A 19,534-nucleotide genomic window follows, 5' to 3' on the forward strand; every position below is an offset into this window, starting at 1 on the left:
GATACTGTGAACCATCAGATCCTCCTCTCCACCCTCTCCGAGTTGGGCATCTCTGGCGCGGCCCACGCTTGGATTGCGTCCTACCTGACAGGTCGCTCCTACCAGTTGGCGTGGCGAGAATCTGTCTCCTCACCACGCGCTCTCACCACTGGTGTCCCCCAGGGCTCTGTTTTAGGCCCTCTCCTATTCTCGCTATACACCAAGTCACTTGGCTCTGTCATAACCTCACATGGTCTCTCCTATCATTGCTATGCAGACGACACACAATTAATCTTCTCCTTTCCCCCTTCTGATGACCAGGTGGCGAATCGCATCTCTGCATGTCTGGCAGACATATCAGTGTGGATGACGGATCACCACCTCAAGCTGAACTTCGGCAAGACGGAGCTGCTCTTCCTCCTGGGGAAGGACTGCCCGTTCCATGATCTCGCCATCACGGTTGACAACTCCATTGTGTCCTCCTCCCAGAGCGCTAAGAACCTTGGCGTGATCCTGGACAACACCCTGTCGTTCTCAACTAACATCAAGGCGGTGGCCCGTTCCTGTAGATTCATGCTCTACAACATCCGCAGAGTACGACCCTGCCTCACACAGGAAGCGGCGCAGGTCCTAATCCAGGCACTTGTCATCTCCCGTCTGGATTACTGCAACTCGCTGTTGGCTGGGCTCCCTGCCTGTGCCATTAAACCCCTACAACTCATCCAGAACGCCGCAGCCCGTCTAGTGTTCAACCTTCCCAAGTTCTCTCACGTCACCCCGCTCCTCCGCTCTCTCCACTGGCTTCCAGTTGAAGCTCGCATCCGCTACAAGACCATGGTGCTTGCCTACGGAGCTGTGAGGGGAACGGCACCTCAGTACCTCCAGGCTCTGATCAGGCCCTACACCCAAATAAGGGCACTGCGTTCATCCACCTCTGGCCTGCTCGCCTCCCTACCACTGAGGAAGTACAGTTCCCGCTCAGCCCAGTCAAAACTGTTCGCTGCTCTGGCTCCCCAATGGTGGAACAAACTCCCTCACGACGCCAGGACAGCGGAGTCAATCACCACCTTCCGGAGACACCTGAAACCCCACCTCTTTAAGGAATACTTAGGATAGGATAAAGTAATCCTTCTCACCCCCCCCCCTTAAAATATTTAGATGCACTATTGTAAAGTGGCTGTTCCACTGGATGTCATAAATGCATGTAAATGCATGGGGCTTCACAAACTGGACTTGAGGAGCGCCTACAATCTGGTGTGCATGCGTGCAGGCAACGGCCTTTCCATGACCACGGGGCATTATGAGTATCTCGTAATGCCCTTTGGACTGTCTAATGCGCCTTCTGTCTTCCAGGCCTTTATTAACAAAGTGTTTTGGGAAATGCTAGGACAGGGCGTTGTGGTTTATATAGACAACATTTTGGTCTATTCTGCTGACCTCACACAAGATGTCTCGTTGGTCAGGTCTGTGCTGGGAAGACTGTTGGAGCATCATCTATATGTTAAACAAGAAAATAAAATGTTTTTCCAGCGGTCCCTGTCCTTTTTGGGCTACCTCATATCCACGGAGGGAGTGGAGAAGGAGGAGCAACGCGTCAGCGCAGTCAGGTCAAGGCCCATCCCCAACTCCAGGAAAGCAGTCAAGCGATTCCTGGGGTTTGCCAACTATTTCCGGAGATTCATCTGGGGCTTCAGCACGGTGGTCGAGCCTCTTACCTTCCTGTTGAGAGGAGGTCCCCAGCGGCTTCGTTGGACAGTGGAGGCGGAGAGGGCATTCGAGACACTGAAGGCACGCTTCACTACTGGTCACATGCTGGCACATCCTGACCCCTCACTCTCCTTCATCGTCAAGGTGGATGCCTCCGAAGTAGGAATCAGGGTAGTGCTGTGTCAGTGCACCGGAACCCTTCCAAAGCTGCGGCCCTGCGCCTTCTACTCCAAGCAGCTGAGCCCCGCCCAGAGGAACTACGATGTAGGGGACCGGGAACTCTTGGCGGTCAAGAAGGTTATGAAGGCATGGAGGCATTGGTTGGAGGGGTCCAAACACCCTTTCCTGGTGTAGATGGACCACCACAACCTAGAGTACAGTCTCGAGCCTAAACCCGAGACAGGCCAGGTGGGCTCTATTCTGCACCAGGTTCCAATTCACACTTTCCTATAGGCCAGGCTCGAAGAACATGAGGGTGGACACCCTGTCTCATCTCTATGACACAGAGGAGAGGCAGGGAGAGGAGGCCCCCATCATCCCTCCGTTCTGTATCATCGTGCCAATGGTGTGGGATGTGGATGCTGACATACAGCAGGCCCTGCATGCAGAACCGGCACAACGTGACAGTAGTCTCCTGGAATGCATTTTTATTAACAGGTGTGCCTTGTTAAAAGCACATTTGTGGAATGTCTTTAATCCCAAGAGTAGTAATTTTAGGTTTTTAAATCCCCAGAGTAGTAATTTTCTTCCTGTATTATATCGAAGGAAATTGATGTACCATTTGTAAATAAATAACCAACAAGTATGTCTTAGTGGGCATCCAAGGGTGTCCTCTGCTCTCTTTTACGGCAGGTGCTGAGCTGTGAAGTCATATCTATGATGGACGACTGCTTCAGGGGTTCGAGGTCAGGGGAATTCTAAAGATCCATTAGGATTTACTGGCCAACACGTTAATGAGATCCAAACTGGAAAGAAATTCAAAACATTCCCACCGGGTCTGTGTGGAAAGAACATTCCTGAGTGCCACAACGTTTACATCGCCTCCTATCTTTATCAAAACACAGCATGGACCACTTAAGCAGAGCTGTGAAGCTATTTCGACAACACACACACACACACACACACACACACACACACACACACACACACACACACACACACACACACACACACACACACACACACACACACACACACACACACACACTATTTAAAGGGATAGTTCACCTAAATTACTAAATTACACATTGGTTTCTTGACCTTGTAAGCAGTCTATGGACAAGGTATAACAGCAATCCATGCTTTGGTTTTATTTCCTTGGCAATGTTTCCAAATGTTAACGTTTTAGAATTTGTGGCACTAATCAAATCCAAGCACAGATACCGATATTAGCATTTTTCATGCATTATGTCCAAATCATCTAAAAGTATCTCGAATTGATTGTGAAGCTCAACAAAGTCACTTATAGATGATTTAACATGATGCATGAAAAATGCTAATATAGGTACCATGACTTTGTGGCATTTGTGTCACAAATTCCATTCAAGCCATGGTACCAATATTAGACAGTACCAGGGAAATAAAACCAAAGCATGGATTGGTGTCAAACCTTGTCCATAGCCTACTAACAGGGTAAGGAAACCAATATGTCATTTTGTCATTTAGGTGAACAATCCCTTTAATGCTTTTAGCTGGTAGACTAAAAAGCTAAGCTTCCCTCCATCCTCTTTCTTGTGTTTTGTCGGAAGATTCCACAAAACGGAATATAGGGTTGTGTGACCCACACAGCCTGACCATTCAGGGCTACTTCTTGAATGGAACCAACTGAATACAAACTAATTCAAGTTGGTTAACTGGATAATGGCACCTTGATTATGATATTTCTCAAAAAAGTAAGGAAAACTCACTAGCTTAAAAACCCTGAACCATCCATTATTCACACCTCGAGAAGAACTCACTCCCATATACAGTCGGAAGTTTACGTACACTTAGGTTGGAGTCATTAAAACTTGTTTTTCAACCACTCCACAAATGTCTATAGTTTTGGCAAGTCGGTTAGGACATCTACTTTGTGCATGACACAAGACATTTTTTCCAACAATTGTTTAAAGACAGAGTATTTCACATCTAATTCACTGAATCACAATTCTAGTTGGTCAGAGGTTTACATAAACTAAGTTAACTGTTCCTTTAAACAGCTTGGAAAATTCCAGAAAATGTTGTCACGGCTTTAGAAGCCTCTGATAGGCTAATTGACATAATTTGAGTCAATTGGAGGTGTACCTGTGGATGTATTTTAAGGCCACCCTTCAAGCTCAGTGCCTCTTTGCTTGACATCATCGGAAAATCAAAAGAAATCAGCCAAGACCAAATTCTAAATGCCTGAAGTTACCACGTTCATCTGTACAAACAATAGTACGCAAGTATAAACATCATGGGACCCTGCAGGATGGAGATGCGTTCTGTCTCCTAGAGATGAACGTACTTTGGTGCGAAAAGTGAAAATCAATCACAGAACAACAGCAAAGGAACTTGTGAAGATGCTGGAGGCAACAGGTACAAAAGTATCCATATCCACAGTTAAACATGTCCTATATCGACATGACCTGAAAAGTCGCTCAGCAAGGAATAAGCAACTGCTCCAAAACTACCATAAAAAAGCCAGACTACGGTTTGCAACTGCACATGGGGATAAAGATCATACTTTTTGGAGAAATGTCCTCTAGTCTGAAATAAATATAGAACTGTTTCGCCATATTGACCATTGTTATGTTTGGAGGAAAAAGGGGGAGGCTTGCAAGCTGAAGAACACCATGCCAACCGTGAAGCACGGGGGTGGCAGCATCATGTTGTGGGGGTGCTTTGCTGCAGGAGGGACTGGTTCACTTCATAAAATAGATGGCATTATAAAGCAGGAAAATTATGTGGATATATTGAAGCAACATCTCAAGATATAAGTCAGTAAGTTAAAGCTTGGTCGCAAATGGGTCTTCCAAATGGACAATGACCCCAAACATACTTCCAAAATTGTGGCAAAATGGCTTAAGGACAACAAAGGAGGACTGGCTCATCGTAATGTCTGGAATGCCATTCATTGAACGGTATCAAACATATAGAAACTACATTTTATCATTATTATCATATCACTATTTTGTCATTCAAGCCATTACAATGAGCCCGTTTTCCTAGAGCTCTTCCCACCAGCCTCCACTGATGGACACCCACATGTAGGAACACCCCCCGAATTGCGGGCGCAGTTACACCCTTGTAGTATATGTTCAGTTTGAAGTTTGAATTGTCCACATACATTTTTTTTTTACTTGACAGCTACATATCTAAATTCAAGAAGGACTATGTCAAAGTTAGTGAATGCGGTTTGTGGCTTTGTGAATGAAGGCTCGTTGTCCTATCATATTTCAATTAACGCCGCCAACCTGGACTAGCCAATGGCATCTTGCAAGGGGCGGTGCTCAACCTGTTACAGATACGCGTACAGTGAAGTAGGAAGTAAATAGATTAGACTTTAGGTGCAGGAGTGACAGTAAGTAATTTACCCTTTTCAACCAAATTAGAATATATTATTCTGGACCCGGATAGTGCATGCATTTTAGTAATGCCGTAAAGCACGTGTTACGTTCCAACAAGACCAGCGAACAAAAGCGAAGTTGTCTCAGCATCATCGAAACAGACATTGGCTTGGTGTTTGACTGTGAACTTACAGTATACAGCACACATTCTAACTCATTGGACAATACTAGCTAGCTTGCTATATGGAAAATAGCTACATGGGAATGCACATACTAAATATTTAATCACGTTCCTCATTGACATTTCTGGAACTTTGCAAGCTAGCTAACTAGCAAAGCACATTGATTTCAGAGACAGCATGTCAGTAGAGAGCTATTTTGGACATAAAGAAAGATGGAACAATTCAATGATAGGCAATAGCTAATTGTCCCTTCTTGCATGCCAAGCAAGTTTATTTAGCGAGAAAGTTGTATGTTGGGCAGTAATTCACAAACATGCCATACTGATCCAAGAGGATTAGGCACACACCCCCTTGTCCTACATAGATCTGGGTTATTTGAAGCATTCATATTACTGGGATTGTCTTACAATGTACCGTACACTCTGAGTCATAAACACAACCTAAAAGTAACCTGTGCTGCTCTTCTCTCCTCACCCCTCTGTGTGTATCTCTCTGTCCCCAGGATTGGCACCATGCTTCCAGGCTACAGTCCTGTGACCAAGGCCCTGCTGGGGACTCTGCTCACCTGGGGCCTGACTGCTGCTGGGGCTGCCCTGGTCTTCATCTTTTCCAGCCGACAGGTGAGGAACAGACACAACATTTCTGTGTGGTGCTGCAGTATGATGTTTTATTATATTGTGACACTGGCGAATGCACACATATATAGTTTGTTATTCCTGGTGTGTACTGCAATGAGCAACCATTATCAGCAACCATCACTCCTGTGTTCCAATGGCATGTTGTGTTAGCTAATACAAGTCTATCATTTTAAAAGGCTAATTGATAATTAGAAAACCATTTTGCAATTATGTTAGCACAGCTGAAAACTGTTGTCCTGATTAAAGAAGCAATTAAACGGGCCTTCTTTAGACTAGTTGAGTATCTAGAGAATCAGCATTTGTGGGTTTGATTACAGGCTCTATATATCACCATATCATATTGCTGACAACGTCTAAACTTTAGTTAATATGTATTCATTATTACAGGAAAATAAACCTAAAACCAGATCGTTATTTACAATTTAATGGTGAGCTAATTATAGATTATGTTTATTAGTGTGATGAAATATAAGCAGGGCATTCTACCGGATATTTTTTTTAACATGGGCACTGTCTCATTGACCTAACATTATATCCTAATTTGACTTTGCTGCAGGTAATGATGTTCTTCACATGACCGTTTCTGGTAAACACACACTATATCAAATATAATCTAAGTTTATTTGTCACATGCACAGGATACAGAAGGTGTAAACGGTACAGTGAAATGGTTACTTGCATAGTAATATGCCATTTAGCAGACGCTTTTATCCAAAGCGACTTACAGTCATGTGTGCATACATTCTACGTATGGGTGGTCCCAGGAATCGAACCCACTACTCTGGCGTTACAAGCGCCATGCTCTACCAACTGAGCTACAGAACCACTAGTGGAGTCTTTTGTTTAGACATGTAGCTCGCTAGCTAAACAATGAACCATAATCCCAACTCATAACATTAGCTAGGTTCAATGTTAGCTAATTAACTAACATTAGGCTATAAATAGCAATACAAATGGCTCTGAGATACGAATAGTATTAGTACACAGGTCATGCATACAACGTTAGCTAGCGAACCAGCTAGCTAACAGTATGCTTTAACTTGTAATGAAAACAACTTTCTGACACAATTAGAAATGCATAATATCTGAATGTAGCTATCTAGACTCTCTTACCCATCTGTATACATGGATGAACGCTTCTTTTTTTACATTTACATTTAAGTCATTTAGCAGACGCTCTTATCCAGAGCGACTTACAAATTGGTGCATTCACCTTATGACATCCAGTGGGACAGTCACTTAACAATAGTGCATCTAAAACTTAGGGGGGGTGAGAGGGATTACTTATCCTATCCTAGGTATTCCTTAAAGAGGTGGGGTTTCAGGTGTCTCCGGAAGGTGGTGATTGACTCCGCTGTCCTGGCGTCGTGAGGGAGTTTGTTCCACCATTGGGGGGCCAGGGCAGCAAACAGTTTTGACTGGGCTGAGCGGGAGCTGTACTTCCTCAGTGGTAGGGAGGCGAGCAGGCCAGAGGTGGATGAACGCAGTGCCCTTGTTTGGGTGTAGGGCCTGATCAGAGCCTGGAGGTACTGAGGTGCCGTTCCCCTCACAGCTCCGTAGGCAAGCACCATGGTCTTGTAGCGGATGCGAGCTTCAACTGGAAGCCAGTGGAGAGAACGGAGGAGCGGGGTGACGTGAGAGAACTTGGGAAGGTTGAACACCAGACGGGCTGCGGCGTTCTGGATGAGTTGAAGGGGTTTAATGGCACAGGCAGGGAGCCCAGCCAACAGCGAGTTGCAGTAATCCAGACGGGAGATGACAAGTGCCTGGATTAGGACCTGCACCGCTTCCTGTGTGAGGCAGGGTCGTACTCTGCGGATGTTGTAGAGCATGAACCTACAGGAACGGGCCACCGCCTTGATGTTGGTTGAGAACGACAGGGTGTTGTCCAGGATCACGCCAAGGTTCTTGGCGCTCTGGGAGGAGGACACAATGGAGTTGTCAACCGTGATGGCGAGATCATGGAACGGGCAGTCCTTCCCCGGGAGGAAGAGCAGCTCCGTCTTGCCGAGGTGCAGCTTGAGGTGGTGATCCGTCATCCACACTGATATGTCTGCCAGACATGCAGAGATGCGATTCGCCACCTGGTCATCAGAAGGGGGAAAGGAGAAGATTAATTGTGTGTCGTCTGCATAGCAATGATAAGAGAGACCATGTGAGGTTATGACAGAGCCAAGTGACTTGGTATATAGCGAGAATAGGAGAGGGCCAAGAACAGAGCCCTGGGGGACACCAGTGGTGAGAGCGCGTGGTGAGGAGACAGATTCTCGCCACGCCACCTGGTAGGAGCGACCTGTCAGGTAGGACGCAATCCAAGTGTGGGCCGCGCCGGAGATGCCCAACTCGGAGAGGGTGGAGAGGAGGATCTGATGGTTCACAGTATCGAAGGCAGCCGATAGATCTAGAAGGATGAGAGCAGAGGAGAGAGAGTTAGCTTTAGTAGTGCGGAGCGCCTCCGTGATACAGAGGAGAGCAGTCTCAGTTGAATGACTAGTCTTGAAACCTGACTGATTTGGATCAAGAAGGTCATTCAGAGAGAGATAGCGGGAGAGCTGGCCAAGGACGGCACGTTCAAGAGTTTTGGAGAGAAAAGAAAGAAGGGATACTGGTCTGTAATTGTTGACATCGGAGGGATCGAGTGTAGGTTTTTTCAGAAGGGGTGCAACTCTCGCTCTCTTGAAGACGGAAGGGACGTAGCCAGCGGTCAGGGATGAGTTGATGGGTGAGGTAAGGGAGAAGGTCTCCGGAAATGGTCTGGAGAAGAGAGGAGGGGATAGGGTCAAGCGGGCAGGTTGTTGGGCGGCCGGCCGTCACAAGACGCGAGATTTCATCTGGAGAGAGAGGGGAGAAAGAGGTCAGAGCACAGGGTAGGGCAGTGTGAGCAGAACCAGCGGTGTCGTTTGACTTAGCAAACGAGGATCGGATGTCGTCGACCTTCTTTTCAAAATGGTTGACGAAGTCATCTGCAGAGAGGGAGGAGGGGGGGAGGGGGCGGAGGATTCAGGAGGGAGGAGAAGGTGGCAAAGAGCTTCCTAGGGTTAGAGGCAGATGCTTGGAATTTAGCGTGGTAGGAAGTGGCTTTAGCAGCAGAGACAGAGGAGGAAAATGTAGAGAGGAGGGAGTGAAAGGATGCCAGGTCCGCAGGGAGGCGAGTTTTCCTCCATTTCCGCTCGGCTGCCCGGAGCCCTGTTCTGTGAGCTCGCAATGAGTCATCGAGCCACGGAGCGGGAGGGGAGGACCGAGCCGGCCTGGAGGATAGGGGACATAGAGAGTCAAGGGATGCAGAGAGGGAGGAGAGGAGGGTTGAGGAGGCAGAATCAGGAGATAGGTGGGAGAAGGTTTGAGCGGAGGGAAGAGATGATAGGATGGAAGAGGAGAGAGTAGCGGGGGAGAGAGAGCGAAGGTTGGGACGGCGCGATACCATCCGAGTAGGGGCAGTGTGGGAGGTGTTGGATGAGAGCGAGAGGGAAAAGGATACAAGGCAGTGGTCGGAGACTTGGAGGGGAGTTGCAATGAGGTTAGTGGAAGAACAGCATCTAGTAAAGATGAGGTCGAGCGTATTGCCTGCCTTGTGAGTAGGGGGGAAGGTGAGAGGGTGAGGTCAAAAGAGGAGAGGAGTGGAAAGAAGGAGGCAGAGAGGAAAGAGTCAAAGGTAGACGTGGGGAGGTTAAAGTCGCCCAGAACTGTGAGAGGTGAGCCGTCCTCAGGAAAGGAGCTTATCAAGGCATCAAGCTCATTGATGAACTCTCCGAGGGAACCTGGAGGGCGATAAATGATAAGGATGTTAAGCTTGAAAGGGCTAGTAACTGTGACAGCATGAAATTCAAAGGAGGCGATAGACAGATGGGTAAGGGGAGAAAGAGAGAATGACCACTTGGGAGAGATGAGGATCCCGGTGCCACCACCCCGCTGACCAGACGCTCTCGGGGTGTGCGAGAACACGTGGGCGGACGAAGAGAGAGCAGTAGGAGTAGCAGTGTTGTCTGTGGTGATCCATGTTTCCGTCAGTGCCAAGAAGTCGAGGGACTGGAGGGAGGCATAGGCTGAGATGAACTCTGCCTTGTTGACCGCAGATTGGCAGTTCCAGAGGCTACCGGAGACCTGGAACTCCACGTGGGTCGTGCGCGCTGGGACCACCAGAGTAGGGTGGCCGCGGCCACGCGGTGAGGAGCGTTTGTATGGTCTGTGCAGAGAGGAGAGAACAGGGATAAACAGACACATAGTTGACAGGCTACAGAAGAGGCTACGCTAATGCAAAGGAGATTGGAATGACAAGTGGACTACACGTCTCGAATGTTCAGAAAGTTAAGCTACGTAGCAAGAATCTTATTGTCTAAAATGATTAAAATGATACAGTACTGCTGAAGTAGGCCAGCTGGCAGTGGGTGCGTTGTTGACACTACACTAATCAAGTCGTTCCGTTGAGTGTAATAGTTTCTGCAGTGTTGCTATTCGGGGGCTAGCTGGCTAGCTAGCAGTGTTGTTTACGTTACGTTGCGTTAAAAGAACGACTCTGTCACGGATGCGATGGTTGCCCTTAGTTTGAAGATATACTCCGTAGACAGGTGTTTTATACAACAGCCTTCTGTGTTCTCTTTTCGACTCTGCATTTGCAATAAAACGGCTGAATTCTCTTCATCTCCTAAGCTTTCATACTCTGCTTCCACCAGGCATTCCACTGATTTCAAAACTCGGCCCTCCAGTGAGAGCCAACTTTTGAAGTTCTTTGTGATATGTATAAAAAAAGCAGCTTTAGAAAGGATTTACCTACACATACTACGCAGAGCGTTATAGACAGAAAAAAATGTATGTTCAAATGCCTCTCCTGTGAAGTATTGGCGCGCGACATACAGCTACTTTCCTGAAACTAGTCACAATGTTCTGCAAAGGTGAAATGGGCTACTTCTATGTGAATTAATGGCAAGGCAGAACACACCTCAATTAAAATTGTTGTATGAAAATAAAAATGGTTAGAAAATAATTTTAAATTGACAAGTTGAACATAGCCTATAGATAATTAGCATGCAGCGTGCCTTGGTTTGAGAGCAGCGTGGGTTAACTGTCCTGTTGAGTAACAATCACATTTTGGAACAGTGAGTGCATTCTGACATCACACGCATAAATAATCTCACGCTGGGGTGACTGTTATTTGGAATTCATACGTGAAAAGATTAAAATAACTATACTGTTTATGAACAGTATTAGATTACTTTTGTTCCTGATTCTGATTATGTATCTCGACTAATTTCGTTTTAAAGTTTTGGGTTCTGTTTCCTGGACCCGTTCCAAGTTCCAACCCCTGATAGAAATTGATTGAAAGTTCGACAATATCTTGGAGAACGTGCCTTACTCGTCAACTTAACACCACAGTGGCTTGTTGATGCCCTTGGTTTGGTTTGACCCCCCCCTTAGAAGCAGATCTTGGATGGAAGTCTGGGCTTTGCTGCTGGGGTAAGAAAATATGCTTTTGAACCAGTCACACACACAAAAATGCCAATATAATCCTCCACTTCGGCAGGACGAGAGCTGTTTCTCTCTCTCACACACACACACATGTCCACCCACCTTTACCCAACCCAGGATTGCCCTGCTATCTAATATGTGAATGCAAGTAGATGTTAGATGTGACAGTCTTTTCAGTTGATGTGGTGGACTCAAAGTCAAAGGGTGGGTAAGACTTTTCCAAAGTATTCCCTACTGTCTCATAAGAAGAAGTGTAACTTTCTGGGAAGTTTTTCAGAAGCATTGCTACCTTCCTGACAGTTATTATATAATTCTCAATCTTAATAAAATATATGTGTAAGGCTGTAAATCCCACTGTCTCCTAGAATGACAGAAGAGGAATAGATGAATAAGGTATTATTGCTCACCTCAACAAACGATAATAGAAGACTCACCTTAGTATAGGGCTGTCCCCGACTTAGGAAAATGTTGGTCAACCAATATTTCTGTTTTGTTGACCAATCATGTATTTCTCCATATATAGACACATCCTATGTGTTTTAGTCTAATCTACTATATGTGCCGAGCTTGTCTGATGCTTTAAGAAAACTGTTTGATGAACTAATTAAGACGCTCACATGTCTGGAGCGAGTCCGACCGCAATTTATTTGCTTGTACCAGGACTGACTTGCTGCACTATGTAAAAAAAAAAAGAAATACAAAAGAAAAGACAGCAAGTGACTTTGACTAGCACCGGTTATCTCTCTCTCCTCCCTGCTTCAGCAATGACCACAGAACATTAACAGTGTGTATCGAGCTGTCCGTATTGCTGAGAGTGCAACAAAATTTCAGTCAAAGTTATGTTTCGGAAAAACATTTTCTATTCCCTCAACCCTTGCTCTCTTTACGTGACATGTGACCAATAGGGTTTGACCTATAGCGTATCATAATCACATCAATGAATTGGTTAAAACAAACTCTGAACACCGTAATACGTGACAGCGGAATGGATACAGAGGACGTGACAAATAGACTCAAAACGTGGGAATGTTTACTGGTTTCTCAGGAGGTAAAGGGGAAGTCAGATATGTGGAATACATTTGACTAGTTGTGGAAAATACAGGAGATCAAGAAAAATAAAATAAGGAGCAAGCCCTGTATGCATATTATGTGTGCCAAACAGGTTATACTGTTATATTTATAATTGACCGTTTGTGACAATGTAAACAACACTAAATAAATTATAAGCGTACCAGTGAGTTTGTTGTAAGCCTTTATTACAGCAAAGAATAAAAACAATTCCATTCCTTTGTGAATGCAATTTTTGAAATGGAGCGGTTTAGGGCTATTTATTGTTTACGCTAATTATTCAATGGTCGCTATATTTTATTTGAACCAAATTGCATGTTTGCATTACAAATCATGAATGACTCATATGCTTTGTGATGACATGAACAAATAAATGATTGATTGATACACTGACGATTTTGCAGGTTTTCCGACTTACAAAGCATGTCTGTAATTTTTATCATAGGTGGACTTCAACTGTGAGAGATGGAATCTAAAACAAAAATCCAGAAAATCACATGATCGTATGATTTTTAAGTAATTAATTAGCATTTTATTGCATGACATAAGTATTTGATCACCTACCAACCAGTAAGAATTCCGGCTCTCACAGACGTGTTAGTTTTTCTTTAAGAAATACTCCTGTTCTCCACTTTTTACCTGTATTAACTGCACCTGTTTGAACTCGAAGAAGGATGAGTACAACCCCAAGAACACCATCCCAACTGTGAAGCATGGAGGTGGAAACATCATTCTTTGGGGATGCTTTTCTGCAAAGGGGACAGGACGACTGCACCTTATTGAGGGGAGGATGGATAGGGCCATGTATCGCGAGATCTTGGCCAACAACCTCCTTCCCTCAGTAAGAGCATTGAAGATGGGTCGTGGCTGGGTCTTCCAGCATGACAACGATCCGAAACACACAGCCAGGGCAACCAAGGAGTGGCTCCGTAAGAAGCATCTCAAGGTCCTGAAGTGGCCTAGGCAGTCTCCAGACCTGAACCCAATAGAAAATCTTTGGAGGGAGCTGAAAGTCCGTATTGCCCAGCGACAGCCCGGAAACCTGAAGAATCTGGATAAGGTCTGTATGGAGGAGTGGGCCAAAATCCCTGCTGAAGTGTGTGCAAACCTGGTCAAGAACTACAGGAAACGTATGATCTCTGTAATTGCAAACAAAGGTTTCTGTACCAAATATTAAGTTCTGCTTTTCTGATGTATCACATACTTATGTCATGCAATAAAATGCAAATTCATTATTTAAAAATCATACAATGTGATTTTCTAGATTTTTGTTTTAGATTCCGTCTCTCACAGTTGAAGTGTACCTATGATAAAAATGACAGACCTCTACATGCTTTAAGTAGGAAAACCTGCAAAATTGGCAGTGTTTCAAATACTTGTTCTCCCCACTAAGTATAGAAATATAGGCCTAAGTAAGTTAGTGTTAAAACTAAACAGGATGCGCTCTTAGGCCTATAGCTTGATGGTGATTATACAAGGTTGCTATACTAAGCCTACTAATGGTAATGACATTACTTATTATTATAATGATGATCGTAATAACAACAATAAGAAGGGTTTAAAGCTTTAATATTTAATGATTTTAGCTCCACAAACTCATATTCATTACCTAAAAATAGGCATGTTTAATTTTGGCTGTTTTAGCATTCCAAATAAAATATCTTTCTCATATAATAAAAAAACGAGTGTTCTGGAGTAGGCAGCGTCATTAGTAAGTAAGTAAACTGTGATTGGACCAAAGTGTTAATCAATGTGATGTTTCCATAAATAGACAAGTTTTTACCTCTTCACACTAACTTTCTATTGAAATTGATTGTGTTAATTCATATGTTTTCATGTGAATGCCAAGTATGTCTACTTCACCATCCACCCATTTTATTGGTAAACTACAAGGTAGTGTAAACATTGTATTTTAATGATCCAATACATAATATGGTACACTTTTCATAATTCGGTTTTAGTCCAGAGAGGCTAGGAAAGTGATCAAGATCTGAGGCTGTGCAGTGATCCAGATTGGTCGGACTTTGAAAAAAACTTGAGTCATCTGCATTCATTGACACATTTTGTTTCTAACCCCTTGATATTCTTGTTGGATCTGATTTAAATGGCTCTCATTTCAATGGATATAATAAATAGATATGGTGACAATGGACAGCCTTGTTTTACTCATTTTAAAAGCTCAATACCTTCTGAGATGTAACCATTATTTACTATTTTACACCTGGGGTTGCTGTACATAACTTTAACCCATTGTATAAGAGATTAACCAACATTTAAGTAATCCAGGCATTTATATATATACATACTAGTTGTACTTTATTAAATGCCTTTTCAAAACCTGCCTGGTATCTTTGATGTTTCATAATGTTCAGTTGTTTCAAGTAATTGTCGTATATTATCTCCATATGTATCGTCCATGTAAAACACCTGTCTGATCAGGATGAACAATATCTGGCATCCTGTCGGACTGTATCACAGTACGGCAACTGCACCGCCCTCAACCACAAGGGTGGTGCGGTCTGCACAACGCATCACCAGGGGCAAACTACCTGCCCTCTATGACACCTACAGTACCCGGTGTCACAGGAAGGCCAAAAAGATCAAGGACAACAACCACTCGAGCAAGTGCCTGTTCACACCACTATCATCCAGAAGGCGAGGTCAGTACAGGTGCATCAAAGCTGGGACTGAGAGAAGCTGTTTTTCAATCAATCTATATCTAGGCCTTCAGACTGTTCACTAAGTCAGTGAGGCTGCTGCCTACACTGAGACCCAATCACTGGACACTTTAATAAATGGATCACTCGTCACTTTAAACAATGCCACTTTAATATGTTTTCATATCTTACATTATTCATATCACATGTACATACTGTATTTTATACTATCTACTGCACCTTGCCTATCCTGCTCGGCCGTCGCTCATTCATACACTTATGTACATATTCTCATTCACTCCTTTAGATTTGTGTGTATTAGGTAGTTTTTGGGGAATTGTTAGATTACTTGTTAGATATTACTGCACTGTTGGAACTAGAAGCACAAGCATTTGATTAGATATATCGTAAAAAATGAATGAACACAAAAATGTGCTTTCTGGCCTTGTAGGGCTTATGGGCGGGGTGTATGACTTTGTGGCTGTGGTAACTAGTAACGATCCTGAAGGAGGATCTCTTCTTTATACTTGGTCCATTTTTAAACGACCTCCCCATAAGAAGTTGCAGCCACTATTTTAATGTAATTTCCTGTGCTAAAGAGGAAATGCAACTTTAGGTTCCACCTCTGAAGAGGCTTGCACAAGTTACCACAGCCACAAAGTAAAAATAGTCTATCGTAAAAATGTATGCAAACAAAAATGACCTTTTTGGTCTTAATTTAAGGTTCAGTCTAGGCATAATGATAGCAGTGTGGTTAAGGTGATGGTTAGGGTTAGGTTTCAAAGCTGATTTTAACAAGATCAATTGTAGAAATGGGTGTATCTGTTGTAATTAGTGATGACCCTTCAAGCTTAGCTAGCATGCTAACCTTATCTAGCTAGCTAGATAACTTGCTAGCCTTATCTAGCTAATTATCTATTGTTGCTGGGTTGCTAGCTAGCTAGGACTCCGGTACACAGGAGGCGGAGGTGACACCGGCAGCTAGCTAGGACACCAGAGGGCAGTGTCCTTTTGTCCCCGCCTGTCGGGCACTGCTTTCCCGCAGTTTCTATTATATAATTGTAAAGGATCCATAACTCTGCAACTCTTTAGGCTAGAAACAAGCTGTAAAAGGCACAAAGATATGGCTCGAGTGAACATGGGGATAGCTTTGTTAAGTCTCTATGGTTGAGTGATACGACCTTCAAAAGTCACTGACTTAAAACCGTTTTCTTTTACTTTGCTTTAAATGAGAATTGAATCATATTTGACCATTTAAGACTGCCAAAATGAGCTAATTCACCTTCTGAAAACTGCAGACAATTACTTTTGACTATATATGGAAAATTCTACACATACTTCAAAAGTTAGTTCAAAATAGATTTGAGCTACTAGAGGGTAACAAGGCCAGAAGACCAATGTTCAAACCAATGATGTCTATAAACCCTGTATGATTGACAGGGACACTGTACTGAAGCCAATGCGCAGCCATCTTGGTACTCCTCCTCCGGTGTCAAAAAATAATTTGGACTCTATAGAAATTCATTTATTGAATAATCTACATTTGTTTTGACATGTGTATTCTATTACAGGACACCTTAATACATATTTGTAAAATATATTATGTGAGCTAAACATAACAAAAAATTATTAAAATAAATATATATTTTCATTATTAAAGTATTATTATTTTGGTACTAATGTTACTGTCCCCACTACAACCACAAACAATACTTGAATACCTATCATTTTAGAATTCTGTTCATTCCTATGGATTACCGTGCCTACTGGGGAGTGCCAATATGGCCAACCGGTGGCTTCAAAGCCTCTCAAAGGGTGGGTGAATTTTGGCCCATTCATCCTGGCAGAGCTGGTGTAACTGAGTCAGGTTTGTAGGCCTCCTTGCTCGCACACGCTCTTTCAGTGCTGCCGACACATTTTCTATAGGATTGAGGTCAGGGTTTTGTGATGGCCACTCCAATACCTTGACTTTGTTGTCCTTAAGCCATTTTGCCACAACTTTGGAAGTATGCTTAGGACGGCTCACCTCTCACAGTTCTGGGCGACTTTAACCTCCCCACGTCTACCTTTGACTCATTCCTCTCTGCCTCCTTCTTTCCACTCCTCTCCTCTTTTGACCTCACCCTCTCACCTTCCCCCCCTACTCACAAGGCAGGCAATACGCTCGACCTCATCTTTACTAGATGCTGTTCTTCCACTAACCTCATTGCAACTCCCCTCCAAGTCTCCGACCACTACCTTGTATCCTTTTCCCTCTCGCTCTCATCCAACACTTCCCACACTGCCCCTACTCGGATGGTATCGCGCCGTCCCAACCTTCGCTCTCTCTCCCCCGCTACTCTCTCCTCTTCCATCCTATCATCTCTTCCCTCTGCTCAAACCTTCTCCAACCTATCTCCTGATTCTGCCTCCTCAACCCTCCTCTCCTCCCTTTCTGCATCCTTTGACTCTCTATGTCCCCTATCTTCCAGGCCGGCTCGGTCCTCCCCTCCCGCTCCGTGGCTTGACGACTCAATGCGAGCTCACAGAACAGGGCTCCGGAAGGCCGAGCGGAAATGGAGGAAAACTCGCCTCCCTGCGGACCTGGCATCCTTTCACTCCCTCCTCTCTACATTTTCCTCCTCTGTCTCTGCTGCTAAAGCCACTTTCTACCACTCTAAATTCCAAGCATCTGCCTCTAACCCTAGGAAGCTCTTTGCCACATTCTCCTCCCTCCTGAATCCCCCCCCCCTCCCTCTCTGCAGATGACTTCGTCAACCATTTTGAAAAGAAGATCGACGACATCCGATCCTCGTTTGCTAAGTCAAACAACACCGCTGGTTCTGCTCACACTGCTCTACCCTGTGCTCTGACCTCTTTCTCCCCTCTCTCTCCAGATGAAATCTCGCGTCTTGTGACTGGCCGGCCGCCCAACAACCTGCCCGCTCGACCCTATCCCCTCCTCTCTTCTCCAGACCATTTCCGGAGACCTTCTCCCTTACCTCACCTCGCTCATCAACTTATCCCTGACCGCTGGCTACGTCCCTTCCGTCTTCAAGAGAGCGAGAGTTGCACCCCTTCTGAAAAAACCTACACTCGATCCCTCCGATGTCAACAACTACAGACCAGTATCCCTTCTTTCTTTTCTCTCCAAAACTCTTGAACGTGCCGTCCTTGGTCAGCTCTCCCGCTATCTCTCTCAGAATGACCTTCTTGATCCAAATCAGTCAGGTTTCAAGACTAGTCATTCAACTGAGACTGCTCTTCTCTGTATCACGGAGGCGCTCCGCACCGCTAAAGCTAACTCTCTCTCCTCTGCTCTCATCCTTCTAGACCTATCGGCTGCCTTCGATACTGTGAACCATCAGATCCTCCTCTCCACCCTCTCCAGTTGGGCATCTCCGGAAGCCCACGCATTTGGATTGCGTCCTACCTGACAGGTCGCTCCTACCACGTGGCGTGGCGAGAATCTGTCTCCTCACCACGCGCTCTCACCACTGGTGTCCCCCAGGGCTCTGTTCTAGGCCCTCTCCTATTCTCGCTATACACCAAGTCACTTGGCTCTGTCATAACCTCACATGGTCTCTCCTATCATTGCTATGCAGACGACACACAATTAATCTTCTCCTTTCCCCCTTCTGATGACCAGGTGGCTTAATCGCATCTCTGCATGTCTGGCAGACATATCAGTGTGGATGAGCTAGGACTCCGGTACACAGGAGGATCACCACCTCAAGCTGAACTTCGGCAAGACGGAGCTGCTCTTCCTCCCGGGGAAGGACTGCCCGTTCCATGATCTCGCCATCACGGTTGACAACTCCATTGTGTCCTCCTCCCAGAGCGCTAAGAACCTTGGCGTGATCCTGGACAACAAACTGTCGTTCTCAACTAACATCAAGGCGGTGGCCCGTTCCTGTAGGTTCATGCTCTACAACATCCGCAGAGTCCACGACCCTGCCTCACACAGGAAGCGGCGCAGGTCCTAATCCAGGCACTTGTCATCTCCGTCTGGATTACTGCAACTCGCTGTTGGCTGGGCTCCCTGCCTGTGCCATTAAACCCCTACAACTCATCCAGAACGCCGCAGCCCGTCTAGTGTTCAACCTTCCCAAGTTCTCTCACGTCAACCCGCTCCTCCGCTCTCTCCACTGGCTTCCAGTTGAAGCTCGCATCCGCTACAAGACCATGGTGCTTGCCTACGGAGCTGTGAGGGGAACGGCACTCAGCCTCAGTACCTCCAGGCTCTGATCAGGCCCTACACCCAAATAAGGGCACTGCGTTCATCCACCTCTGGCCTGCTCACCTCCCTACCACTGAGGAAGTACAGTTCCCGC

The 19,534-nt window shown here is 45.2% G+C and overlaps 1 protein-coding gene across 1 annotated transcript in view; it reads left to right on the forward strand.

Annotated features, from left to right (window-relative positions):
- Nucleotides 1-5,907: 5,907 nt before the first annotated feature.
- Nucleotides 5,908-19,534, forward strand: part of LOC124039981 (zinc transporter ZIP11-like) — a 153,249-nt gene continuing 139,622 nt past the window's right edge. The window contains 2 exon segments of the mRNA XM_046356622.1: nt 5,908-6,015; nt 11,446-11,484. Coding sequence (XP_046212578.1) covers nt 5,908-6,015; nt 11,446-11,484 — 147 coding nt within the window.

The sequence above is a fragment of the Oncorhynchus gorbuscha genome, linkage group LG07 (genome assembly GCF_021184085.1).
Source record: "Oncorhynchus gorbuscha isolate QuinsamMale2020 ecotype Even-year linkage group LG07, OgorEven_v1.0, whole genome shotgun sequence".
Classification (NCBI taxonomy): domain Eukaryota; kingdom Metazoa; phylum Chordata; class Actinopteri; order Salmoniformes; family Salmonidae; genus Oncorhynchus; species Oncorhynchus gorbuscha.